This window comes from Opisthocomus hoazin, chromosome 1, assembly GCF_030867145.1.
Source record: "Opisthocomus hoazin isolate bOpiHoa1 chromosome 1, bOpiHoa1.hap1, whole genome shotgun sequence".
In the NCBI taxonomy this organism is placed as follows: Eukaryota; Metazoa; Chordata; class Aves; order Opisthocomiformes; family Opisthocomidae; genus Opisthocomus; species Opisthocomus hoazin.
The window spans coordinates 23,273,722-23,295,411 of NC_134414.1; the positions used below are offsets into that span (position 1 = coordinate 23,273,722).

At 42.3% G+C, this 21,690-nt stretch overlaps 1 protein-coding gene across 4 annotated transcripts in view; it reads right to left on the reverse strand.

Annotated features, from left to right (window-relative positions):
• The window catches only part of CRYL1 (crystallin lambda 1), a 70,508-nt gene that overhangs the window by 34,958 nt on the left and 13,860 nt on the right, over positions 1–21,690 (reverse strand). For all 4 annotated transcript variants that reach the window (XR_012763736.1, XM_075418937.1, XM_075418929.1 and 1 more), the window contains exons 3-4: positions 17,067–17,193; positions 2,305–2,466 (exon numbers count right to left, since the gene is read on the reverse strand). Coding sequence is in view for 3 of the 4 variants with exons in the window: in XM_075418937.1 (XP_075275052.1) it covers positions 2,305–2,466; positions 17,067–17,193 (289 nt within the window). In the remaining variant the exon portion in view is untranslated. The remainder of the gene's footprint in view (positions 1–2,304; positions 2,467–17,066; positions 17,194–21,690) is intronic.

Here is a 21,690-nt window from a genome sequence, read left to right on the forward strand (position 1 = left end):
CATCCTAGAAACATCCTAAGAGTTCTTCAGGTCATAGTGTTACTGGTAGTAACACTGCCTGCATGCTTTTCCAAAAGCAGCAGTCCTTCAGCCATATTCTTAAGGAGCTAAACTCAGCTCTCGGTCTAGTTTCCAGGCAACAGAAGGAGATAATATACCATAAATTACTACCAGAAATAACACTGACCTTAAAGGATGGTAATTAAGTACCGATTCTTTCACCATACTCCCTTGTAGTCAACTGCTCTTAACTGTGCTCGTGTAAATGCCGGATTTAGTGACAGCAACGTGCAAGTGGTCTTTCCTCTCTATATGTTCTTTCTTTTCCACACTTACATGGGCTTTTCATTTCTCCTCAATACGGTAACCTGTGCTAGAGGCTTTACAACTTTAGCTTTTTAATTTTTCTGGTATATCAACACTTTTTGTTTCCACAGTGTCTTCCAGAGCTGCTTGCTTCCTGCAGTAGCCACTCCCCGTGTCCTACTGTCGTGTTCAATATGTTAGTAACGCCATGGTTAAAACAAAAAAACACCGAAAACCAGTAACTACTACAAAACAAGCATGTTTCCCGATACATCAGACGCAGAAAGGCCCCTGGAAGAGTACACTGGCTCACAGCTTCTCCAGTACACTCCCCTTTGAGTGAAGCTGAGATTACCAAGAAAACAGTCTCAGGTGGACTGCAAAGCCATTTCAGAACAATTACACATTTTAAGGCACTCCAGTGTATTTGCTTTGGAAAATACATATAACCTTACAACCTAGAAAATGTTTACGCAGGGACTAGCTACCTTTCCAGATCTGATAAAACCTGGTTTCAGAAGTGGCACCTATAGACTGCAGCTCAGACTAAACCATTCAACTGGTACAGACCAATTTGGGGAAGAAGTACGAAAGAGTAATGCAAAATCAAAGACCGACAGTCAGAGAATAGGCAGGAGCCCAGGAATTGGTTAAAAAAAATAAATCATAGCTATAGTTACTTAATACAGAAGTCTAGAAGCAACATTATCTCTTCTCTTGCGCTACAGAAAGTTACAACCCTGGAAATAGCAGATAAGGAACTACTGAATTTCAGACTGGAGAAAAGCTAAACCTAGGCACAAACACATAGTCTGAAGTTTGATTTTTTTTTTTTTTCTTTAAAAGAGGATGAAAACCAATTATACAGAAAGAAACCAAACCTTTTGTTCCTTTTGCTTCCCAGTCACCCCAAGCCACAACAGTGGTGGTGGAAGGGTGTCAGAAAGGGACTGACCAAATGCTTTGACACTGCAGCATTAGGCCACAGGTAGCTGTAGAGGCATTACAGCAAGGTAGTGCTGTATTTTTGTGTTCACACTGCCACTCTCAAGCATGCTTAGGGAACTGACATCTACTTTACACCCTGAGGGATGCCCTGGAAAGACAACACGCAGTCACCAAATTGCAGAGCAGCACCTTTCTCCAGATACTGAAAACCTTCATAACTACAGTCCCCTTAACTGATCTGTCAAACGACAGACTAACATTGGGTTAACAAATTTGTTAGTTATTGAGTAGTGGAAAACACAAGCAGTAAGAATCCCAGTGATCAAGGCAAAATGGTCTTCCATACTGAGGAGAAATATGATAAATTGCTGTTCGGCAGCCCCTTCTACAGAGGCTCACAGGTGCCCTTCAGCATTCTGAGGTTCTGCTGCCACCTCTAGTCACGCCATTTCTGCATCACTGCCCTGTCCCAGCTGGTCACAAAGCAGGCAAATTCAGCTCCGAGTACAATTTGTTCCATTTCATCCACCTGCTTCTCCTCTGCAGGTATACTGCTTCTGCATCAGAAGTCTGAAGAAACCAGAGTCAAAACCTCCCATCTTTCATCGACATTACCTGACAAGCACATGCAGCTCACTGTTTGAACCCTTACTGTTACCCAACAGCAGCTGAAAAGGATACTAGAAAAGACTAACGATGCCACAAGAAGTAGGAAATTTTATAGGTTTGTCTTCAAAATACCAACTTTCTACATTTTGAGAGCCAGTAGTTCCAGTAACACACACCAATACGAGCACAACAGCTTACACAGAACATATCTTGAGCCAACAGTACAAAACATGCATATGTCCTCTCAAATTAGTAGATGCTGCTCCAAGAATGACCAAACTAAAGCTTTTCTGAAAAGTCAGGTCCCTGCACACTAAGGATGGCACACAAGCACTCCAAGTATCCTTCTGTATCTCTCAGTCTGCAGGGAAGAGTTTGTGATGCAGTTTAGATAAACACCTGTACTACTACAACAAAAATAAAACATGCCATCATACTTACAGGATGTGACACAATACACTGCTTAACATGCTTAAGGCCAGTGAACAATTTGCTGGGTAAGAGACAAGAGGTCGAGCTGCTCAAGATAACATTGTCATCAACAATAAGATCTAACTGACCGAAAATCTTCTTTTTCAGTTCCAGGTTCTCCGGAGTACATTCCTGGAAAGAAAACAAAAATCAGTATTAGAAGTCTTCTAGTTCAACAGTATTTATCCATGTATTTCAGACTTCACTGATCCCACCCTGACATCTAGGAATTCAGCACAAACCGTCTACTTTAATCAACCTAGATATACCAGTGAGCCATAACACAGAAATACCTTCCCAGGCATAAAGAAACAGAAAGGCCAAGAGCTTCTCTATAGCAGAAGATGGACCATCACACACCACAGGAAATTTAAGACAAAACAAATGATTCTGCTTTGTCTAAAATACAGACTTTTACTCAGGCACTGAGATAACACAATACGGAGGAGCAAGACTCGGTCTCAATTTTTTTTAAGAGACTCTCACATGATAGAAGCCAGTATTCTCTCTCAAGCAAGACAGAAATGAATAGGTGTACTTCAAAAGAATACAAACTTGCCATCTCCAGAACTATGGCAGGAGATTCCAAGGTACAGTTCTGGAACCTGCACTGAAACATCTCTGTGACCCTCACACTTAAAAAGGTTAAATATCTCCATTCATTTCAACTCTGAGAAAGATTTCTGAACTAGAATGCATGCTATCAGAACTTCTCCCAAAGCCATTGAGCACGTTCAGCTCTGCAGTGCTGCATGAAACTTCACACGTATGAGCCAAGAGCCACAATCTACAGTCACTAGAATTTCAAAGTTATTCCCAGGAGCTGCCTGGAGGAGAGCATGCAAAAGTACAGCAGTCTGGAAGCAACAAGGACATGGGAGAATAACTACAGCGGATCCCACATACAACAGGAAAGACTTCAGTCTACAAGAAGAAAACAGGAGAACAAAGTCAGCTTGTTTTCTGAGTTTTTTGGAAGGGTTTAAAAAAAATCCAAACAGGATCCCAAACTTGCAAAATCTCAGCGTTCCCCTTAAAACACACAGAAAATACCTGCTGTTTTCCAACGCTAACCTTCTCCCACCTGTCATTACATCATTCTGTCCTTCCTGTTACGCTAAACTGCACACAAGGGTAGGAAAAAAGGCTATACATTTAATACAATCCAAAATTTACATTTAATACCTGCAGCCTCAGACTCTGTGGCAGGAATGCCCAGGGCCAGAGTTTTTAACCCAGTAAATGGGTTAAAAGTAATTTGAAGTCTTAAAAAAATAAGCAAGTTGCATAGAATAGTACTAAAAGTTCCATGATACAGAAGAGATAAATGGGGTCATTTAAGAACTCCAGATAGAGCCCAAAGTAATAGACAGCCTTATCAAAACAAAATGATACTCTGCTTATAATTCCAGGATCCCTGCTTGTTGGTTAAGTTTAAATAGTTTCTTTTAGCAAAGCCAAAGATGAAGAGAACTCTGCAGATACTGTTCAAGCTAATAAAAGAGTTGCTCTGAATAGGTTTATTGTGAACTTGAAACTCTAAGCCTCCTCTCACATCATATGATAATCAAAAAAGTAAACTCAAATCTGCTGGAAACTCAAACCTGCCACAGTTACATAAGGTTTCTGAATGGGCCATTTGCTTGAAGTTTCTCACAGTGTCACAATTGTATTCAGGTTGTTGGACCACTGCAATGAAGTTTCTGTCCTCATCAAGCATGCAATTATTTTCTCAGAGACACCAATTCCCTGAAGAACAGGGGTAAAATTAAGCTCTAAACAATCCATTTAACAGAAACCTCACTTGCTGTCAGTTGTAGAGCCTGGAGAGGTCTGAAGCTATTCTGTTTTCCCTGAGAAAGAGAAGATCAAACAGTGAGCAGGTAAGATATGGCTTTAAAGCTACCACAGTCTCTCTCAAAGAATCAGTGCAAAAAGATTAGCACACACCTCTACGCATTTTAAGTGACACTGTATATTTCTGTGCCCTTTTTGTAGGGAAGATCACACTTCTCATTTGCAGTGAACAGTGCACCTTTATTCCAAGACCTGAGCACCCGAACAAGGTTGCTACTAATCTGACTTCCAATTTAAACTTTACTAGACATCTTTTTTAACAGCCTGATCAGAACATGACAGTTGTTAATTGTTAATACCCACCAGTATTGAATTCAAAGGTAATAGGCATTACACTATTCAAATACATGTTCAGAGAACATACAACAGCTACTTGACCAGCCTAGGAACTCTTAACATGGACTAGACTCTCTCTCCCCAGCAGACAACACTGATAGCCAAACAAGGTGACTGAGGTCTAGCTGCCCCTATTTAAAAGTTGCACTCATACGACGCAACCCCTTGAATGCCAGTACATAGAAAGCTAGGGAGTTTTATCTGTTTAAATCCAGTGGCTCTGTGGTTTTTGTATAGGCTTTTCCATCATGCTATCCACCATCTGTGCTCCCACACACATCCACACTCATCTAAGTGCACAAATTCATTTCCCTACATTTAAATACTGGCATCTACCCAGATTCTTCCTATCTATTCTCAGATATGCCAAGGTAGCAACTCATCTGTACCACCTTCTAGGAAACACTCCCTGAAACACTGTCTTACAAAATACATTCTCCTTACATGAGCAATGGGTATCACTGCCAAGGCCATGGATTTATTAGCACTGGGAGGTGAAAGAAACAAAGGATGGCCTGAAGCAAAGCACTGCAACACAGTGGTATGGTCCTAAAATAAGTGGTATTCTCCTATACAAGCATGGGAGTATAAGACGAAAGCCAAAGAATTAAACTGGCATAGAATCATAGAAAGTTTTGGGTTGGAAGGGACCCCTAGAGGTCATCTCGTCCAACCCCCCTGCAGCGAGCAGGGACACCGCTAACTAGATCAGGTTGCTCAGAGCCCTGTCCAACCTGGTCTTGAATGTTTCCAGGGATGGGGCCTCCACTACCTCTCTGGGCAACCCATTCCAGTGTTTCACAGCCCTCATTGTAAAGAATTTCTTCCTTATATCCAGCCTAAACCTACCCTGTTTTAGTTTAAAACCACTACCCCTCGTCCTGTCACTGCTGTCTCTACTAAAAAGATTGTCCCCATCTTTCCTACAGGCTCCCTTTAAGTACTGAAAGGCTGCAATCAGGTCTCCCCGCAGCCTTCTCTTCTCCAGGCTGAACAAGCCCAACTCTCTCAGCCTGTCCTCATAGGAGAGATGCGCCAGCCCTCTGATGATTTTTGTAGCCCTCCTCTGGACCCGCTCCAACAGTTCCATGTCCTTCTTGTGCTGAGGGCTCCAGAGCTGAATGCAGTACTCCAGGTGAGGTCTCACCAGAGCAGAATCACCTCTCTCGACCTGCTGGCCACGCTTCTCTTGATGCAGCCCAGGACATGGTTGACCCTCTGGGCTGCCAGCGCACATTGCCGGATCACAGAATCACAGAATGGTAGGGGCTGGAAGGGACCTCTGTGGGTCATCTAGTCCAACCCCCCTGCCGAAGCAGGGTCACCTACAGCAGGCTGCACTGCACCTTGTCCAGGCGGGTCTTGAATATCTCCACAGAAGGAGACTCCACAACCTCCCTGAGCAGCCAGTGCTCCGTCACCCTCAGAGGGAAGAAGTTCTTCCTCATATTCAGACGGAACTTCCTGTGCTTCAGTTCGTGCCCATTGCCCCTTGTCCTGTTGCTGGGCACCACTGAAAAGAGCTTGGTCCCATCTTCCTGACACCCACCCTTCAGATATTTGTAAGCATTTATAAGGTCCCCTCGCAGCCTTCTCTTCTTCAGGCTAAACATGCCTAGCTCCCTCAGCCTCTCCTCGTAGGAGAGATGTTCCAGTCCCCTCACCATCCTCGTAGCCCTCCGCTGGACTCTCTCCAGTAGCTCCTCATCTTTCTTGAACTGGGGAGCCCAGAACTGGACACAGTACTCCAGATGAGGCCTCACTAGGGCAGTGTAGAGGGGAAGAAGAACCTCCCTCGACCTACTGGCTACACTCCTCCTAATGCACCCCAGGATGCCATTGGCCTTCTTGGCAGCAAGGGCACACTGCTGGCTCATGGTTAACCTGTCGTCCACCAGGACACCCAGGTCCCTCTCCGCAGAGCTGCTCTCCAGCAGGTCCACCCCAAGCCTGTACTGATGCATGGGGTTGCTCCACCCCAGGTACAGGACCCTGCATTTGCCTTTGTTGAACCTCATCAGGTTCCTCTCTGCCCAACTTTCCAGTCTGTCCAGGTCACACTGAATGGCAGCACAGCCTTCTGGTGTATCTACCACACCTCCCAGTTTGGTGTCATCAGCAAACTTGCTGAGGGTACATTCTAACTCTTCATCCAGGTCGTTGATGAAGAAGTTGAACAAGACTGGGCCCAGTACTGACCCCTGGGGGACACCACTAGTTACAGGCCTCCAACTAGACTCAGCGCCGCTGACGACAACCCTCTGAGTTCTGCCATTCAGACAGTTCTCTATCCACTTCACCGACCACTCATCCAGCCCATACTTCCTCAGCTTCCCTAGGAGGATGTTATGGGAGACTGTGTCAAAAGCCTTGCTGAAGTCAAGGCAGACAACATCCATGACTCTCCCCTCATCTACCCAGCCAGTCACGTCATCGTAGAAAGCTATCAGATTGGTCAGGCATGATTTCCCCCTGATGAATCCATGTTGACTACTCCTGATAACCTTCTTTTCCTCCACTTGCTTGTTGATGACCTCCAGGATAAGCTGCTCCATCACCTTTCCCAGGATGGAGGTGAGGCTAACCGGCCTGTAGTTCCCTGGGTCCTCCTTCTTGCCCTTTTTGAAGATTGGAGTGACATTGGCCTTTCTCCAGTCCTCGGGCACCTCTCCTGTCCTCCAGGACCTCTCAAAGATGATGGAGAATGGCTCAGCAATGACATCTGCCAGCTCCCTCAGCACTCGTGGGTGCATTCCATCGGGGCCCATGGATTTGTGGATGTCCAGATCGCTTAAGCGGTCCCTCACACAGTCCTCCTCGACCAAGGGAAAGTTGTCCTCTTTGTAGGCTTCGTCTCTTACCTCCGGGGCCTGGGATTCCTGAGGGCCAGTCTTGGCACTGAAGACTGAAGCAAAGAAGGCATTCAGTAGCTCTGCCTTCTCTGCATCCTCCGTCACCAGGACACCAGCCTCATTCAGCAGCGGCCCCACATTGTCCCTAGCCTTCCTTTTGCTGCTGATGTAGTTGAAGAAGCCCTTCTTGTTGTTTTTGACATCCCTTGCCAGCTTCAATTCCAGGTGGGCTTTGGCCTTCCTCATCGTATCCCTGCATGCTCTGACCACATTCCTGTATTCTTCCCAAGTGGCCTGCCCCTCTTTCCATCTTCATAGCTTTAACAGACAAAGAGTTCTCAATCTCAGAAAAGCAGCTTTTCTGAAAGTTTTGGTCTCTAATCCACTTACACAAATCTTTTCATTATCTTCTATAGTTATAATCCACTAAAAGAAAAGCTTCCCAGAAAAAACTTCAGGCATAATTTTTTTATTTTCAATCTACCAAGTCACTTTAGAATGTCATATTTCTGAAACAAAGCCTGACTAACATAAATCTACATTAAGTAGGGACCTGTGGATTTTCAACAGCATTTAGGTTAACTGTATAAAGACAGACATTAAAAATACCTGAAAGGGAGACTTGGAAATTTAATTAAACGTAGATTCCAAAGAACTATTACTATAGCTAGTGACTGTACAGTTAAAATACAACTATTGCATATGATTTCACCACTTCTAAATAATAACAATAAAAGATTCTTGTAAAAACCTACTTTGCATCAGGAAAAAAAACACTGTATAAGCTAAAATAATCTCTCTGCAAAATAAACTCTGCAATTTTACAACAAATTCTGTTCCCCCAATACTACTGGCAAAGTTGAGGTTATTGAAGTTATCAAAGCAAGACTGCATCTATTTGCTCCACTTATGGATGCATATGGACTACTGTGCTTCTGTCATTACTACCATTTTATAGAATCCATATCAAAGTCAAATTATATTTTACGCAAAACAGTTTTTAAAATGCTCACTACTATCATTAGTATTTCAGCGCTAATTATTATTATTTCTATTTAGGTTATTGTACTGACATGCTCGTTTGGTCTTCTCCTGTAGGATTTAGGTCTATTATTTCTGTTTGGAAGACTGAAGATGCACCTTCTATTAAGGAAATCAGAGCTTATTTCTTTTGTACTCCCTGTCAGACACTGATGTGCATCCTACTCAGGAAACAAGAGTCAAGCACGTGAACCTGGGGAACTACACCACATGCAATTAAAAAATGGGACATTTTGACCGCAAAGTTTGGGCATTCAGGCAGTGAAACAAGCAGAGAAACAAAATATTAGTTTTAATATCAGAACAAATTATGACAACAGAGTATAAATTTTACTTTTGATGTTATTATTAACCATTAGAATTTAGCTCAACTATCTAAAATTTTTCATGCATTTGAATAAGTTTGGTTATTTCACAAATTAGAAATTACTACATATTTCAAATGCAGATACTTGACTGCAAGTATTTTTGACTTTTCCATCATGCTCCCCCTGCAAAAGGGTAAAGTACTTTTAGATGCTTATTCTGAGACCCTTTAAAGATGGATAGTACGTGGCTATACCAGTATACCAGGATACTACTTGAGACAAGGCGCCAAATAAAAATACATAATTTCAAACCGCAAAGCTGGGGGATGACACACATACTTACTTCAATCTCTTTTTAGAAAGTGTTATTACCCTCACCTGAAGGTGAAGGCAGGGACAGCAGCTGGGCAGCAGATACATTCCTGCGCACCTCTGTACGGGTTTGGGACACAGCACAGGAACATGAGACACGTACACGCAGCTGTTACTGAAGGAGTCCCCAGGCCATTGCACACCTTTCAGTGTGGTGTCAGCATTTTGATCGGTTTAAACGAGAAAGCTTAAAAGAAAAAAAAAAACCAAACACAAAAAACCCCTACAAAGCCAACCAACAGCATGGACTCTGATAATTGATTAAGTTAGAGCATGACTAGAACTCGAGCTCCCAACAGCAAGGGTCACAGGGAAAGTAGGGGAGCCACCTGACTGGGCATCACAGCAAGGAGGTGAGGTTAAGTGAGACTTGACCCTGAAACATTTGGAAGGTGATGCAGGAACCCAAACCGTATGGGATACACGCAAGGGAACAGCAGCTCATCAGTTTGTTTGCTCCTTTTCCCCCTACAGATACTCATTCCACATACCTGGCTACGCAACTTCCTCCAAGATGGTTTGAAGCACATGTCCATATATCAGATCGTTAACAAAAATATGTTTGGCAACAAAAGACTCCTTAGATGTAAAACAACTCTAGTTAGCCCAAAAGAAGCCACATAACCATTGCAACCAAGACTTTATTTTGAACTTGAACAAGCAGTGGCATCCTGCAAGCCAAGGGTAAGAAAGCAGGATAAGGACAGCAGCTCCTTTAACTGAAAGGCAAACTGGCAATTAGTTAATAATGACAGGGCCACATTATCACCCTTTGACACAATTATAAAAAGTGTAGGTAAAATAGAAAGGCACGGTCACCTATGCTCGCATCCAGTTACAGACTTTCTACAGGCAAGGTATGCACTGAAGTAAAATGCTTAACGCAGGGGAGGAAGAGGAATCACATCATATGAGGATTTTAAGAATAGGTTAACCTGTTTCTGACAGACAGTTGTCTAGGTATGACTGATCCTGCCTTGGGGCGAGGGTTGGACTAAGTAACCTCTGAAGTCCCTTTCGGCCTGACTTTGGATAACCCTATAGGTGGTAAGGCAGCAAAGGTAAAGGGGAATCATCTGACAAGCGTGGAGTCTTCCCATATGCTGTTCTGCTGAGAAGCAGAGGGACTAGGGGGAGGGGCAGACCCCCCCATATGAGTTTAACTCTGCTTCATAGGGTTATAGAAGTATCTTGCAGCAATTTTACAAGTGCTTGGATTTTAGGACAGTGTTAAGTTCATATTCAGAAAAGCTTTAATAGAATTCAAAACCATCAACTAAAGGACAGTAGATGAGTAAGCTTATTACGGACCAGTTGTAAAAGCATCAGTTAAAACACCAGTATTATTAGGCCAATCAATTAAAAAAACCCAAACAAAACAAAACCCCCATGAACTTAGGGCTATAACTCACTTCAAATCTAAAGAAATGATAACTTCTTAGTTGTTTTGAATTTATGAGCTCATACCAATGTGAAATCTGATGCTTCTTAAATCACTGCCTCTTGAGTGACATGCAAGAATGTCTACCACATGATACTGTATAAGTAAATAACACTTTGGTGAGGTGAAATCCAGCATTTAGACAGAAACATTTTGTACTTTCCTACAGTTCAGAAATATACCCTGTTAAGGAACTGGAGCAATAAAAATATCAGGTTACTGCCATTTTATACTGTTCAGAATAAGTGGCTGGATCACAAGTGTCTGTTCAACCTTTAGTACAAAATACAAACAGGATTTGAGGAAGTACTCGTTTTTAGAACCCAATTTTCTAAAATCAAACTTGCAGATTTGGGAGGGTTTGGGGGGATGGTGTAGGGTTTTTTGTTTAGTTTATTTTTTTTGTTTAAAACACAACAAATCAAGGCAAGTTCTGCCTCACTTATTGTCAGTATCATACCATGAAGATACTCATCTTTTTCCATGATGTTCATGTGCCCTACAAAACCTTCAGAAGATAGATAAGCTGATCAGGCAGATACAGAAGAGATGTAGATACTTTTTATTCCATTATACTATCATATATTATAAGATCTCAAACAGATTGATTGACATCCTCCTGACCACATCCCTTCTCAAAGGATCAGATCCTCCCTGTTTTCTTCTACAGCGATCCCATCCACCCAGAAAAATAGGGAAAGTGATCTAGGAAAGGCAATGGATATACAATACAGCCCTAGAAGGGAGATCAGGGAGCACTGAAAGACAGCCTGAAGAGCAAGATTAACTGCTGGGCAGGATGACAATTATGGCAATGACAACCTCCTGTAACCAGGACCAAAACCATACTCAAGCCTGTAAGCGTAGACACCACCAGTTGTCACATGCACAGGATAGATGGGGAGCGAACGTTAGAAAGTTTGAAAGGACAGAAGTCCATTCGGCAGCACCACCACAGCAATGACACTGGCAAGCTGTTTACCCAAACATTGTCTTTCAGTTCAACTCAAACACTGACTTGATAAAGTATTTTACAGCAAGTCTTTGAGATCAGATTCTTTCAAATCCTAAGCTCAGGAGAAGGGTTTTTTTCAAAACCTCTACAAAGACAGCAAGTCAGGTCACATGCTTAAAACCAGCTCCCTCAGAAGCCAAAACATAACTTCTGGCGCCTCAGGTCAGTGTTTAAGATAAGCAGGGTAAAACCAGGCCTAAGGTTATATTTACTCAGCCAGGAGCAAACAAACCCGCATTTGTCTGTCCATTGCTCAGAGCTGACCAGTGACCAGTCCAGAAGCAGCCATGTTACTGCAATGCTTGCACACTCTGCCTTCCAGCAATTTTGTATTTGCAGAAGTACATCATTAACGTGGCTTCCAAACTGGGCTGGTCTTCTTCCTGTGCGCTCATTGCAGCTGAAGACATCTTCACCCATTCCTGTCTGCAGATATTCCCTCATCCCCAGAAGTAAAACAGTTCTTGCAAGCCATCAGGAAAATAAAACAAAAACTAGTGATAGAAACTGGTACTAGACAATCAAAGACAAATTTCTGTGACAGGAGACACGAGACACCTACTGTCACAGCTCCCAAGTCAATGCTGGTGTCCCATTCTGAGGCACCACCAGGCTTTCTGAAAGTTGTGTTTAAGCTGGTAACGCTGTTTTCCCAAATATGCCTAACTAGGAGACATAAGAGCCAGCAAAATCTAAATGAGACCAGGCTGAAGATCCATTAGCATTGTTATGACCAGTTCAAAAGAGGTTGCAGGTGTAATGGGGGTCTGTGTCTGTGGTGGTGCATACATCCTATTTTTTTAAAGAGGGGGAAAAAAAAAAAAAAGATACTGTTTTAAGGCTTTTAGGCACAGCTCCTTTAAAAAGAAAAAGGATAAATACCTCAAACCACAAGGTATAAGTTACAAGCTTAATTTCATCCCCTTGCCAGTCTGCTTTGTCCCATGCCACAGCACGACTGATGAGCTCAGAGCTGACCTCTCAGCCATGCTCCATGCCTGGCTTCAACCAGTCCAGGCAGGCCTTGCAACTCGCCAGCGTACAAGGCAGCTCAAGTGTCAAGAGTGAGATCTTACCAATAGTTAGTCATCTTGTCCTCCTCTGAGAGCTAGTAAACTTTATTACTCTGTTAGTAAATTGTTACAAAGCAAAGCATTTAAAAAGATATGTTTTTACTTACTAACATTGTCGTAAGAGATCATACAAGTGCTACACTGATTCCTGTTCAGCTTGTACTATCTAGGAACTAGACATACATCCACTCAAGTCTGGGTTTAACAGTGAAAGGAGTACTAATAAGTTCAGTACTTAATAGTTACAGAAGGACAAAACACAAAAGCCATCTATATTTATCAGGAAAGTTAAGACCACAATATTCAGAAACACCTCGCCTATGATAGGGACATTATAGTAAAAATGTATCCATTAATTTGTCTCCATGGAGTTTTCAGGTAATGGAAAAGTTATTTCAGAATTAAAGCTTTTAGTGATGCAAGAAACTTGCAGTGCACATTCAAGTAAATTCTATAGGTTATGCATTTGCTCTAGCACAGAAAATCTCCAAGAAGTGAAACTGGGTGAATACTAAGTTTCAGGGCAAAAAAACAGACTGATTTCCTTCTGAAGTTGATGCAAAGCACGCTAATCAAGACAAGGTAATTCATAAAAATGCTCAGGAGAGGGAATATATAAGATAATATGCATCAAGGCACACCTTGTTTTTAAAGGTTCATGACACTACCGTTACGAATTTTCTTCTTACTCAGTCCTTCTAATTATTTCTTGCATTTTTTTAACTTTTATATCTCCACTAATGTCATTTAAGAAGTTCCACTTTTTACTACTTCATCCCATTTGTTCTACGTTATGCCCCATGAAAGCAACACAGAAGGCAACTTTCTGCAGAATTCATTCAAGGAGTGCAAACAACAAGTAAATTTCTAAAGCTTGAAGTGGGCTTACCCTACAAAGGCTAAATTTCAGAAAAAGTTAAAATTTAACCAACTGAAATCTAGGGTAAAGAAATGCAGTTCTCATGGAAGTCTTCTAAGAAGTTAATCAGCAGTTTATATCACTAAGCAAGAAAATCGAATCCTATATATTCAACTAACATTAAAGCAACTGATGTTTTATTTTTTAAGTAACTAAAAGTCAGAACACTTGCACTCATAAGTTACAATTAGTCCGTTTTGTCTTTCCAGGTTCAAAGTCGCACTAGGCAATGTTTCTGAAATTTAATACAGTTCAGCCAGAAAGTAGTCTGTTCATTGCTGAAACCAGGCTGTGAGCCTAGAATTAAGATTCTTTTATATCCATTCCACTCTCCTTCCAAAAGCAAATTAAATAGTTCAAATAATTTGCCTACTTACATTGTGTACTTTGTATCATATCAAAGTTTGATGTTAAGGTTTGAAACTGATGAGCTGATATGAATACCATCAACAGCGTTTCACACACAAAAATTGTTATCCACAGGCATACTGCAGCTACTTCATTTTTTTTTAAATTATTTATTTATATGCTTAATGACTACATGTTATGAGACATCAAAAAGTTTAAGGGAACATAAAATAGTACCAAGAAGTTTGAGTTACCCCAGGCAGATTGTTGCTATTCAAAGACTACCAACACAACACTGCTGTTTTCAGCTACCTGAGGGGAACACAGAGAAGCCAGATTCTTCTCAGAGGTCCACAGTGGTACAACAAGTGGGAAGAGACTGAAGTTGCAAGAAGGGAAATTCCGATTAGGTATTAGCAAAGAAATTTAACAACAGGTGTAATCAAACATTGTAACAAACTACCTGAAGAAACCAGAAGTGCGTATCCTTAAAGATATTCAAAATTCAACTGCTCAAATCCTGAGCAAGCAGATGTTAAGTCGGTTCCACAGCAAGTTGGACCAGATGATTTCCACAGGTTCCTTCCAACTCAACTTTGATTCTCCAACATTTGCCTGATGCCTGTTTCATAGATCAGCTGATGGTGGGAGAAATGGATGATGCAGCCCTGATTTAACCTGAACAAGCACGCAGGACCTTCTTCAAAACTCCTGCTGCTGAAGAGCCTCTCCAAGAGGAACAACAGCATACTAAGATTCAACATCGCTGTAGGATCAACAAGAGCCAAGAACCATCACAGCTGCATTTAGCTTCAAAAGCACCTAGTAAAATAAAAGTCAGGATACTTAGGGGATGCAAAGCTGGGAGTAAGAAGTATCAGATCCTTACATGTAGCATACAGAGAAAGTAAATACACCATATGGACTTACTAGGTAGTAAGAAATACTTGAAAGAGCAAAAGAAACAGGCAGAACTAGGAAAGTCTACTAGAAACAAGAAGGCAGCCCTCAAAGTTAAGGCAGGACCCAAATGAACATGGCCATGTAGGATTGTTAACTTGTCAAAATAAGACAAAACAAAGCAGACATCCACACCCTCTGGAATTTTCAAGAGGAATAATTAAAAAAAAAAAAATTTCTTTCTTCAAAATGCAGGGAGAAGAATGCATAGGACCAAGAGATGGTTAGAGAACAGAAGGATGATCATTTGGAAAACACACACATAGAACGGTGATTTCTTTGCAACTGTTCCATTTCTCCTTCCAATCCTTGCAGAAAACTGAAGCCTTAGCCTTGGGGATTCCCAGGGCCTGTCTCAAGTCATAGAACAGAGGAGAGGGGAATCAGAACCAATGGACTAGTACAAGTTTTGATATGGTTTGAATACCCAACACAGTAACAGTGACATACCACTGCTCACTGAAGCAAAACTGCATGTACACTATTTTGGTACTAAAGAGCAGAAGAGTGGCAAGCACGATGCAACTTTTAAGGAAACTTCAGGAAAGATCTCAAAAATGAGCCTGTAAGCCTCATGTCTCTATCAAGCAAGTTAAGAGAAAAGGGTAGCACTGAATGAGTATTAGATAAATGTGGAAGAATCAAAGCAACTTTTTCAGAGGGAAGTCCTGATTCACAGACCTAGTAAAATTCTCTAAAGGAAGCAGCAAGCACAGGCATTTCGTTGCTGATGCAGTTGGTGTGAATGCCCAAAAGTCTTGCACCAAGAATTATAAAAGCTCTCAAGGAAGGTAACTGGTCACACCTGAGATAAAACAGTTCTTTTATGAACAGTAACTGGTAAAGAGATACTAAGTAGACAACAGGAAGAACAGTCAGTTCTTACTCAGTGGTAGATGTTGACCAATGCTGTTTCACAGGTCTCTGTGCCCTCTGTTACAGCCATTCATAAATGAACTGAAAGTTAGCTCATAAAGCTAAATCAGTCGTCATCATTACAACCACAAACATTTGTGGAAGGACTTTACAGGATTGCGTGACTAGACAGTAAACCTGCAGGTTAAACTCAGTAGAGGTAGGCAACACATGAAAATAATATGAACTGACAAGCTCCGAGTTGTTACTGACGAAGGAGTAAGATACTGGGGTAATAGTATATAGTTTCATGATCCGGATAAAAGGAAGAGAACACAAAACAGTATACCACTATAAAAATCTACAGTGCATTCGCACCTTGACTCCTGTGAGAAGATTTGCTCTGCCTCCCATTCCCTCTCCCTTCACCTCACAAAATTGGGGGGAAGAAAAGATCTGGAAATACATCCCCTTTTAATTTAATTTATTATTAGGGATACGTTGCAGCTAAGTAGACTGTGGGATTTACAGCCTGAAACAGTATAAATTGTAAACTCTCCGATGCAGCACACATACACATAGGGACAGTTAACAGTGCAACACTGGACTAATACTTGGGACCATGTACGGTAGAAGATGCCAAGTCCAATGCAAACTCATTCATACTTTATCCCAGAAACAGTCCCCGATTCACCTGTTCCCTGAGCTATGCCCACACCAGTGAGCATACTAATAGTTAAGCAGCCACAGAGTACCAGGTTCAGTAATACAGCTCGTTCCCCATCCCAATTTTACTTAGCAGCACAGATTCCAGCACTATATATCAACCATGGTTTTAATACTCTTAACACTCTTGTCAGATAGCTGCTCCCACTCTGTGGCTACAGTGCTCCCCTGCAGTTAGAACAGAAGTCACTCCTGGGCATAGCCATACTCCCTGCCTTCCCAAGGTACCTGGAGAGGAAGAAACACGTTTTAGTCCCAGTACTAGAATGTGTGGTGTTCCCTAAGAGATAATCTCTCCCCCATGAATCTCCTGCCCCCCACTCCCCTACATTTGTCTTTCTAACAGGAACGGTCTTTGTTACACATGGAGGCCAGCAATTCTCTTGTGGCTTAGCCAGCCACCAGTCTCTTCCAACACAACCCAAAAGAAACTTGCACAGACTCTCAAGTAGGGAAATCCTGCAAAGAGGCATCATCTCCCACGTCAGGATACTAGGCTAGAAAGAACTTTAACAAGCACAACCTTACGCGGTCAGGATGTTGAACTCTCCACTGCCCATCGACTGCACAGCACTGCTCTTGATCATCTTTCTAAATTGTTTGCAAGGAATTGCGAAATCTTTGCTTACCTGAATGAAAGTAGCACCCTCTACTGCTGCCTTCAGGTCTGTACAGATGCTGATGAGAGCCAGCTGCTGCTCCGCACTCAACGCTCCTTTCAGGAATCCTGACTCCTCCAGCTCTTTCACTTGCTTCCTGACAGAAACAACATACACATTTAAGTACTTTATCATTGTTAAGCCACCGTTAATTCTTTTAAAAAGCTTCTTAACAACCCAGTAGTATTATGCTATTTGCCACGACACTGCATACATTTATACTCAAAAAATATAAAGGTTGGTTTCAGTCATTTGTCTGTGCTCCCTCCATCTTATAACATTTTTCTTCAAGTACAGACAGCTCTAAGATCTACTCCTAGATGCACGCTTGTCACCACCTCAAACATATTTTCACTGGTGCAGGATCAGCAAGAGTTTTTCTACTTGTATTTAATGGAAAGAGAGGTCCCTTTAATACACTTCATCTAGTTTTACAAAGAACATCTCTTTTGTTATGAAGCTTTGCTGCAGGAACCCTGTTTAACTGTATAGAAATAAATACATTCCATACAGCCAGGAGTTCTTCCTAAAATAATCATACCCGTACACAGGTAATGACAACAGAGCAAGTGTCAGAAAATTCAAGTAGTTACTAAATTGAGTGGCCAGAGCTTGAAATGAATGTTCAAGTACAGACCATTGCTGGAGTTGGACATGCCACCTTCTCAGACTAAGTCTCTACGGTTAGAAACCCTCAGAAGTCCAGAGCAAGCCATTTTCAAAACCATTAAAAGTCACTTAGAGGAGCAATTTCCACAGCAATTAAGTGGGATTAAACTATCTGATCATGATCAAAAGCTATTTGATGTAGCCATTATCACAGTTAAATCTGTCAGATGCCTCAAGCCAGAACTCCTGTGAGCCCTTGGTTATTATTCAGCAAAAACTGCTCACCCTGAGGAGAGGAGGAAATTGCTCAGCTAACGACTAGCAGCAAGGAAAAAAGAAACCCCAACAATCCCTTCTTCTCCCTAACAATCCAGTTCTGAAGCTTTGGCTTCTTTTTAGGTGCCTTTTTATATAAATATATCAATTGCACTTGCCACCCAGCTGGAAGGTGAAAAGCTGCGGCAGAGAAGCTGTACAGCCTGGCAAAAGTTAGTGTATTTTTGTACTGCACAAATCATGCAACTGCATATAGAAATAATCAGTGATCCATCATGTGTTTCCTCAGTGATCATGGCACGGAGGCACACATGACAGTCTTCACCAGGGGCTTTATGGGACAGTACACGTTAAATGGGCAGAACTTACTTGTACAGGCCCAGATGATCTCCACACCCAGCACATCTCAGTCCTCAATACACCTGCCCAGGCCGCTCCATGTATCCGGAGAGTAACACTGGGTTTATTTTTGTATCTAGAGACCTCAGCGTAGATGGGACCCCATATGTTTGTCACACCCTACAGCAGCCAGAGACGGACACCATCCTTGGTCCTCACGAAGCAGGGCAGGCAGCCAGCCACTTGCCTGGGACGTCAGCCCCAGATCGCTTCTCCAGCCCAGCTCCAGCACTCGCACCCTGCAGCAGCGCTTCCTCACCCCCTGCCAGTAACACCACTACAGCCACCTTCACATCAGCAATCCTACACAACCCAGACAGGGAGCGACTGGACCTCAGCTCTCAGTCGCTTTATGAAGTGGCAGGTGGTCTTATCCGTATTTTTCAAGCAGCACTTTAATTGAAAAGGGAAAGGAATGTAGATCATTGCCTCTACCTTTCTTCTCTCTCTCCTCTTCCCAGGCCGTCTGCTGAGCAACGTGTGATAATGCACTCTCACTTTGTCAAACCATCCTTTTATTTAGAGCACATTCCTGTCAACAAGTCCTGAGTCCATAGATCAAATAAAAATATTAAGCTTCCTCCTCCGTATTTCCTAAACAAAATGAGTGGGATTCATCTCACCTACCCTGTCAACAAGCACATCTGACACAATCATCTTCAGCTCTCTTTCAGAGGAAGGGAGAACTAAATGTCTCTGGTGCATTTGTCTGATCTTTTTTAGACATTCAAGTATGCAATCCATCTTGTCTTATGATGGAAGTACTTATTTGTCCCCAAGGACAACAGCTCACAGTGAGACATTTAGACCACAGTATTGTGTAGTCACCAAAGATGAAACTTTGCATGGATTTATTTAAAGACAATCCAGTTCCTACTTCACTACATGGAAGCAAGTCAAACCTCAGCAGAGATTCACTGGGCCCTCCAATCTTTACCTTGAACTGTCTCACTAAACCTACCAAAAGAATGAGAATTTTACTTCAGCTTTGTCACAAATGAGTGGTTAGGTCGCCTAAAAGATCACTCAAAGGCTTTGCAAGAAAAGATTTTACTGAAAATTTAGAAAATACGATCTTACAGAGTTCGTTGGCAAGGTTCACTCTATTACTTCTTAAATAAATGGAATACAAAATCCAAGGAGGTTTTGAGTGGAAAATGATTTATACAGAGCAAAAGAAAAGTGTCAGGGGTAAGGGAGACCCTCCCGTTGAGTCGCCAGGTTCGTGACCCCCTTGCTTTCTAAGCTCCTTCTCAGAGAGGAGCCTGGGTGCAGCTGGATCCAGAACAGCGCTTAGACCACAATGGTTTATGTCTAAGGAATATGTTTAGCACCAGCTTAGGGTATGTTCACAGTTTAAAGAGCATGGGAGAATCACGGGAATTTAGCAGTTCTTAATCACTGGTTAACTTAGCATTTACTAAATGACTAAAAAGAATTTGCTATTACAATCACAGTAATAGAATATTATGTTTTGAATCGATTCACACATACACACAACCATAAAAATTCCCCTTGAGTTCAGTGAAATACTCACTTCAAATCAAATGATTTCTCAATGGGCAAAGGTTGAGTCTCAAGGAGATCAGCTCAGGCAGTTCGTGAGTTGCTCTGAGAGGCGTCCCACTCAGAGGGAGTTACTGGGCACAGCCCGCTGCGGACCAGGAGAGCTCAAAGGGCCTTCCTTGGTACCACTGTTTATATGGTCTCAAGATGATTGACTTTAGGCATCAGTAATTTTCCATCCTGGTTGCAATCCACATGATGCAATCCTGATATTTAGACAGAAACTATACAATTCCAGCACTACCCAGAACGTACAGTTCTGACATTGGCCAGGCGGGTGCATCTCCAGGCAGCAGGAGATGCAGATGGGGTCAGGGAGGGCCTGATCAGCCCAACTCACTGCTCTTGTGCAAAGACAAGGAAAGTGCCAAGTTGTCCCGATTCATTGCACACCAGCTAGCTATTCTCGCAGCGCAAGCAAGAACACAATGTTGGCTGATTCTGGGATTGCCAGGTGTGGAGGGGCTGCACCACCACAAGCATCCATGTAGTTGTGTTGTGTCCAAGAAAATACAGCAACTACAGGCTTTACCACTTTTATCATGGCTTTATTAAAAGGTCATACACATCTGCTGCTCTGCAACTTTGATGTTCTTTCTTCCACTCAAAGTAGTGGAAAAGAGAACACTTGTTTCCCAGCAAACAAAACAGCTTCCTAATACATCTTTCTGACACCAGCCCAGAGCAGCAGTACCTTATCCTGGGAGCAACCCTACTAAAAATCAAGGTAAGGAGCACACAGTAGCCACTTAGCAATAGCCAAAAAAATGCACAGAGCAGTTCTGCTGGTTTAGCACAACAGTCAGAAGTAACAAGTACCTTCAGACCACCGTGGACTTTGTATGTTAAATCAAAGGATTTCCAGTAACTTGGGAGTAGGTAAGACGTCAGCAGAGGCTCTGTTTGAAGCTGGTAAAGGTGACAGTGCACCTTCTAAACCACAATATGCACCCATATTTTGAATTGGGAAGAACAAAATGACCACCAACAAAAATCCACATGCATGTGCACATACAGCACTAGCTCCTGCAAGCATTATCTCCTCTTCAAGGAATTGCTTCAGCATTTAGCTCTACATAATAATTTCTGTACTGCAAGTTCTAACACTTCCTCTTTATTTTCACCAGAGCTGATCATGGACAATGACTTTTGACTCTTAGGCAGAGCACGCCTGGGTAAACAGCTAGGTATTGCATTCTGTTTACATTGGGCAAGAGCTTTGAAAAGGTTCAATTCATTCTTAGCTGGAAAATGAAGCCAAGAGTCATATGCTTTTTAGACAATGTTCAGGTCTGTCCTGTTTGCTTCCCTGGAGTCCCTTAGACTTGGCGCCAAAATTAGTATTCCTACCAGTTTACGCAGCCCAAAACTGATGAAAAGAGCTCTGTTAATAGCTTTCTGCCTGTTTTCTCAAGTATGTGCCCTCTCCAGGCAGCATCACAGAAATAAGCAGGAAATCCATCAAGTTTCTGGATGAGTTACCCATTTGGTTTCTTAACAACACAGCAAATGGATGGCTGGAAAGCACAGACATTGCCTTTGAGCATTCTGCATGGTAAATAACAGGAAACAGGAAGCTTCAGCTCCATTTTCCAGGCTGCCTGGGTACACCACAGCTTGCTAGGTGGGAGTGCCATCCAAGACTTAAGGTTTCCAGTACACTAAAGGTGCCAGTGCGTCATCTGTAAAGAAACAGGTGCATCTAAACCAGAGTATCCAAACTTCTGACTCCTTCACACCTGGC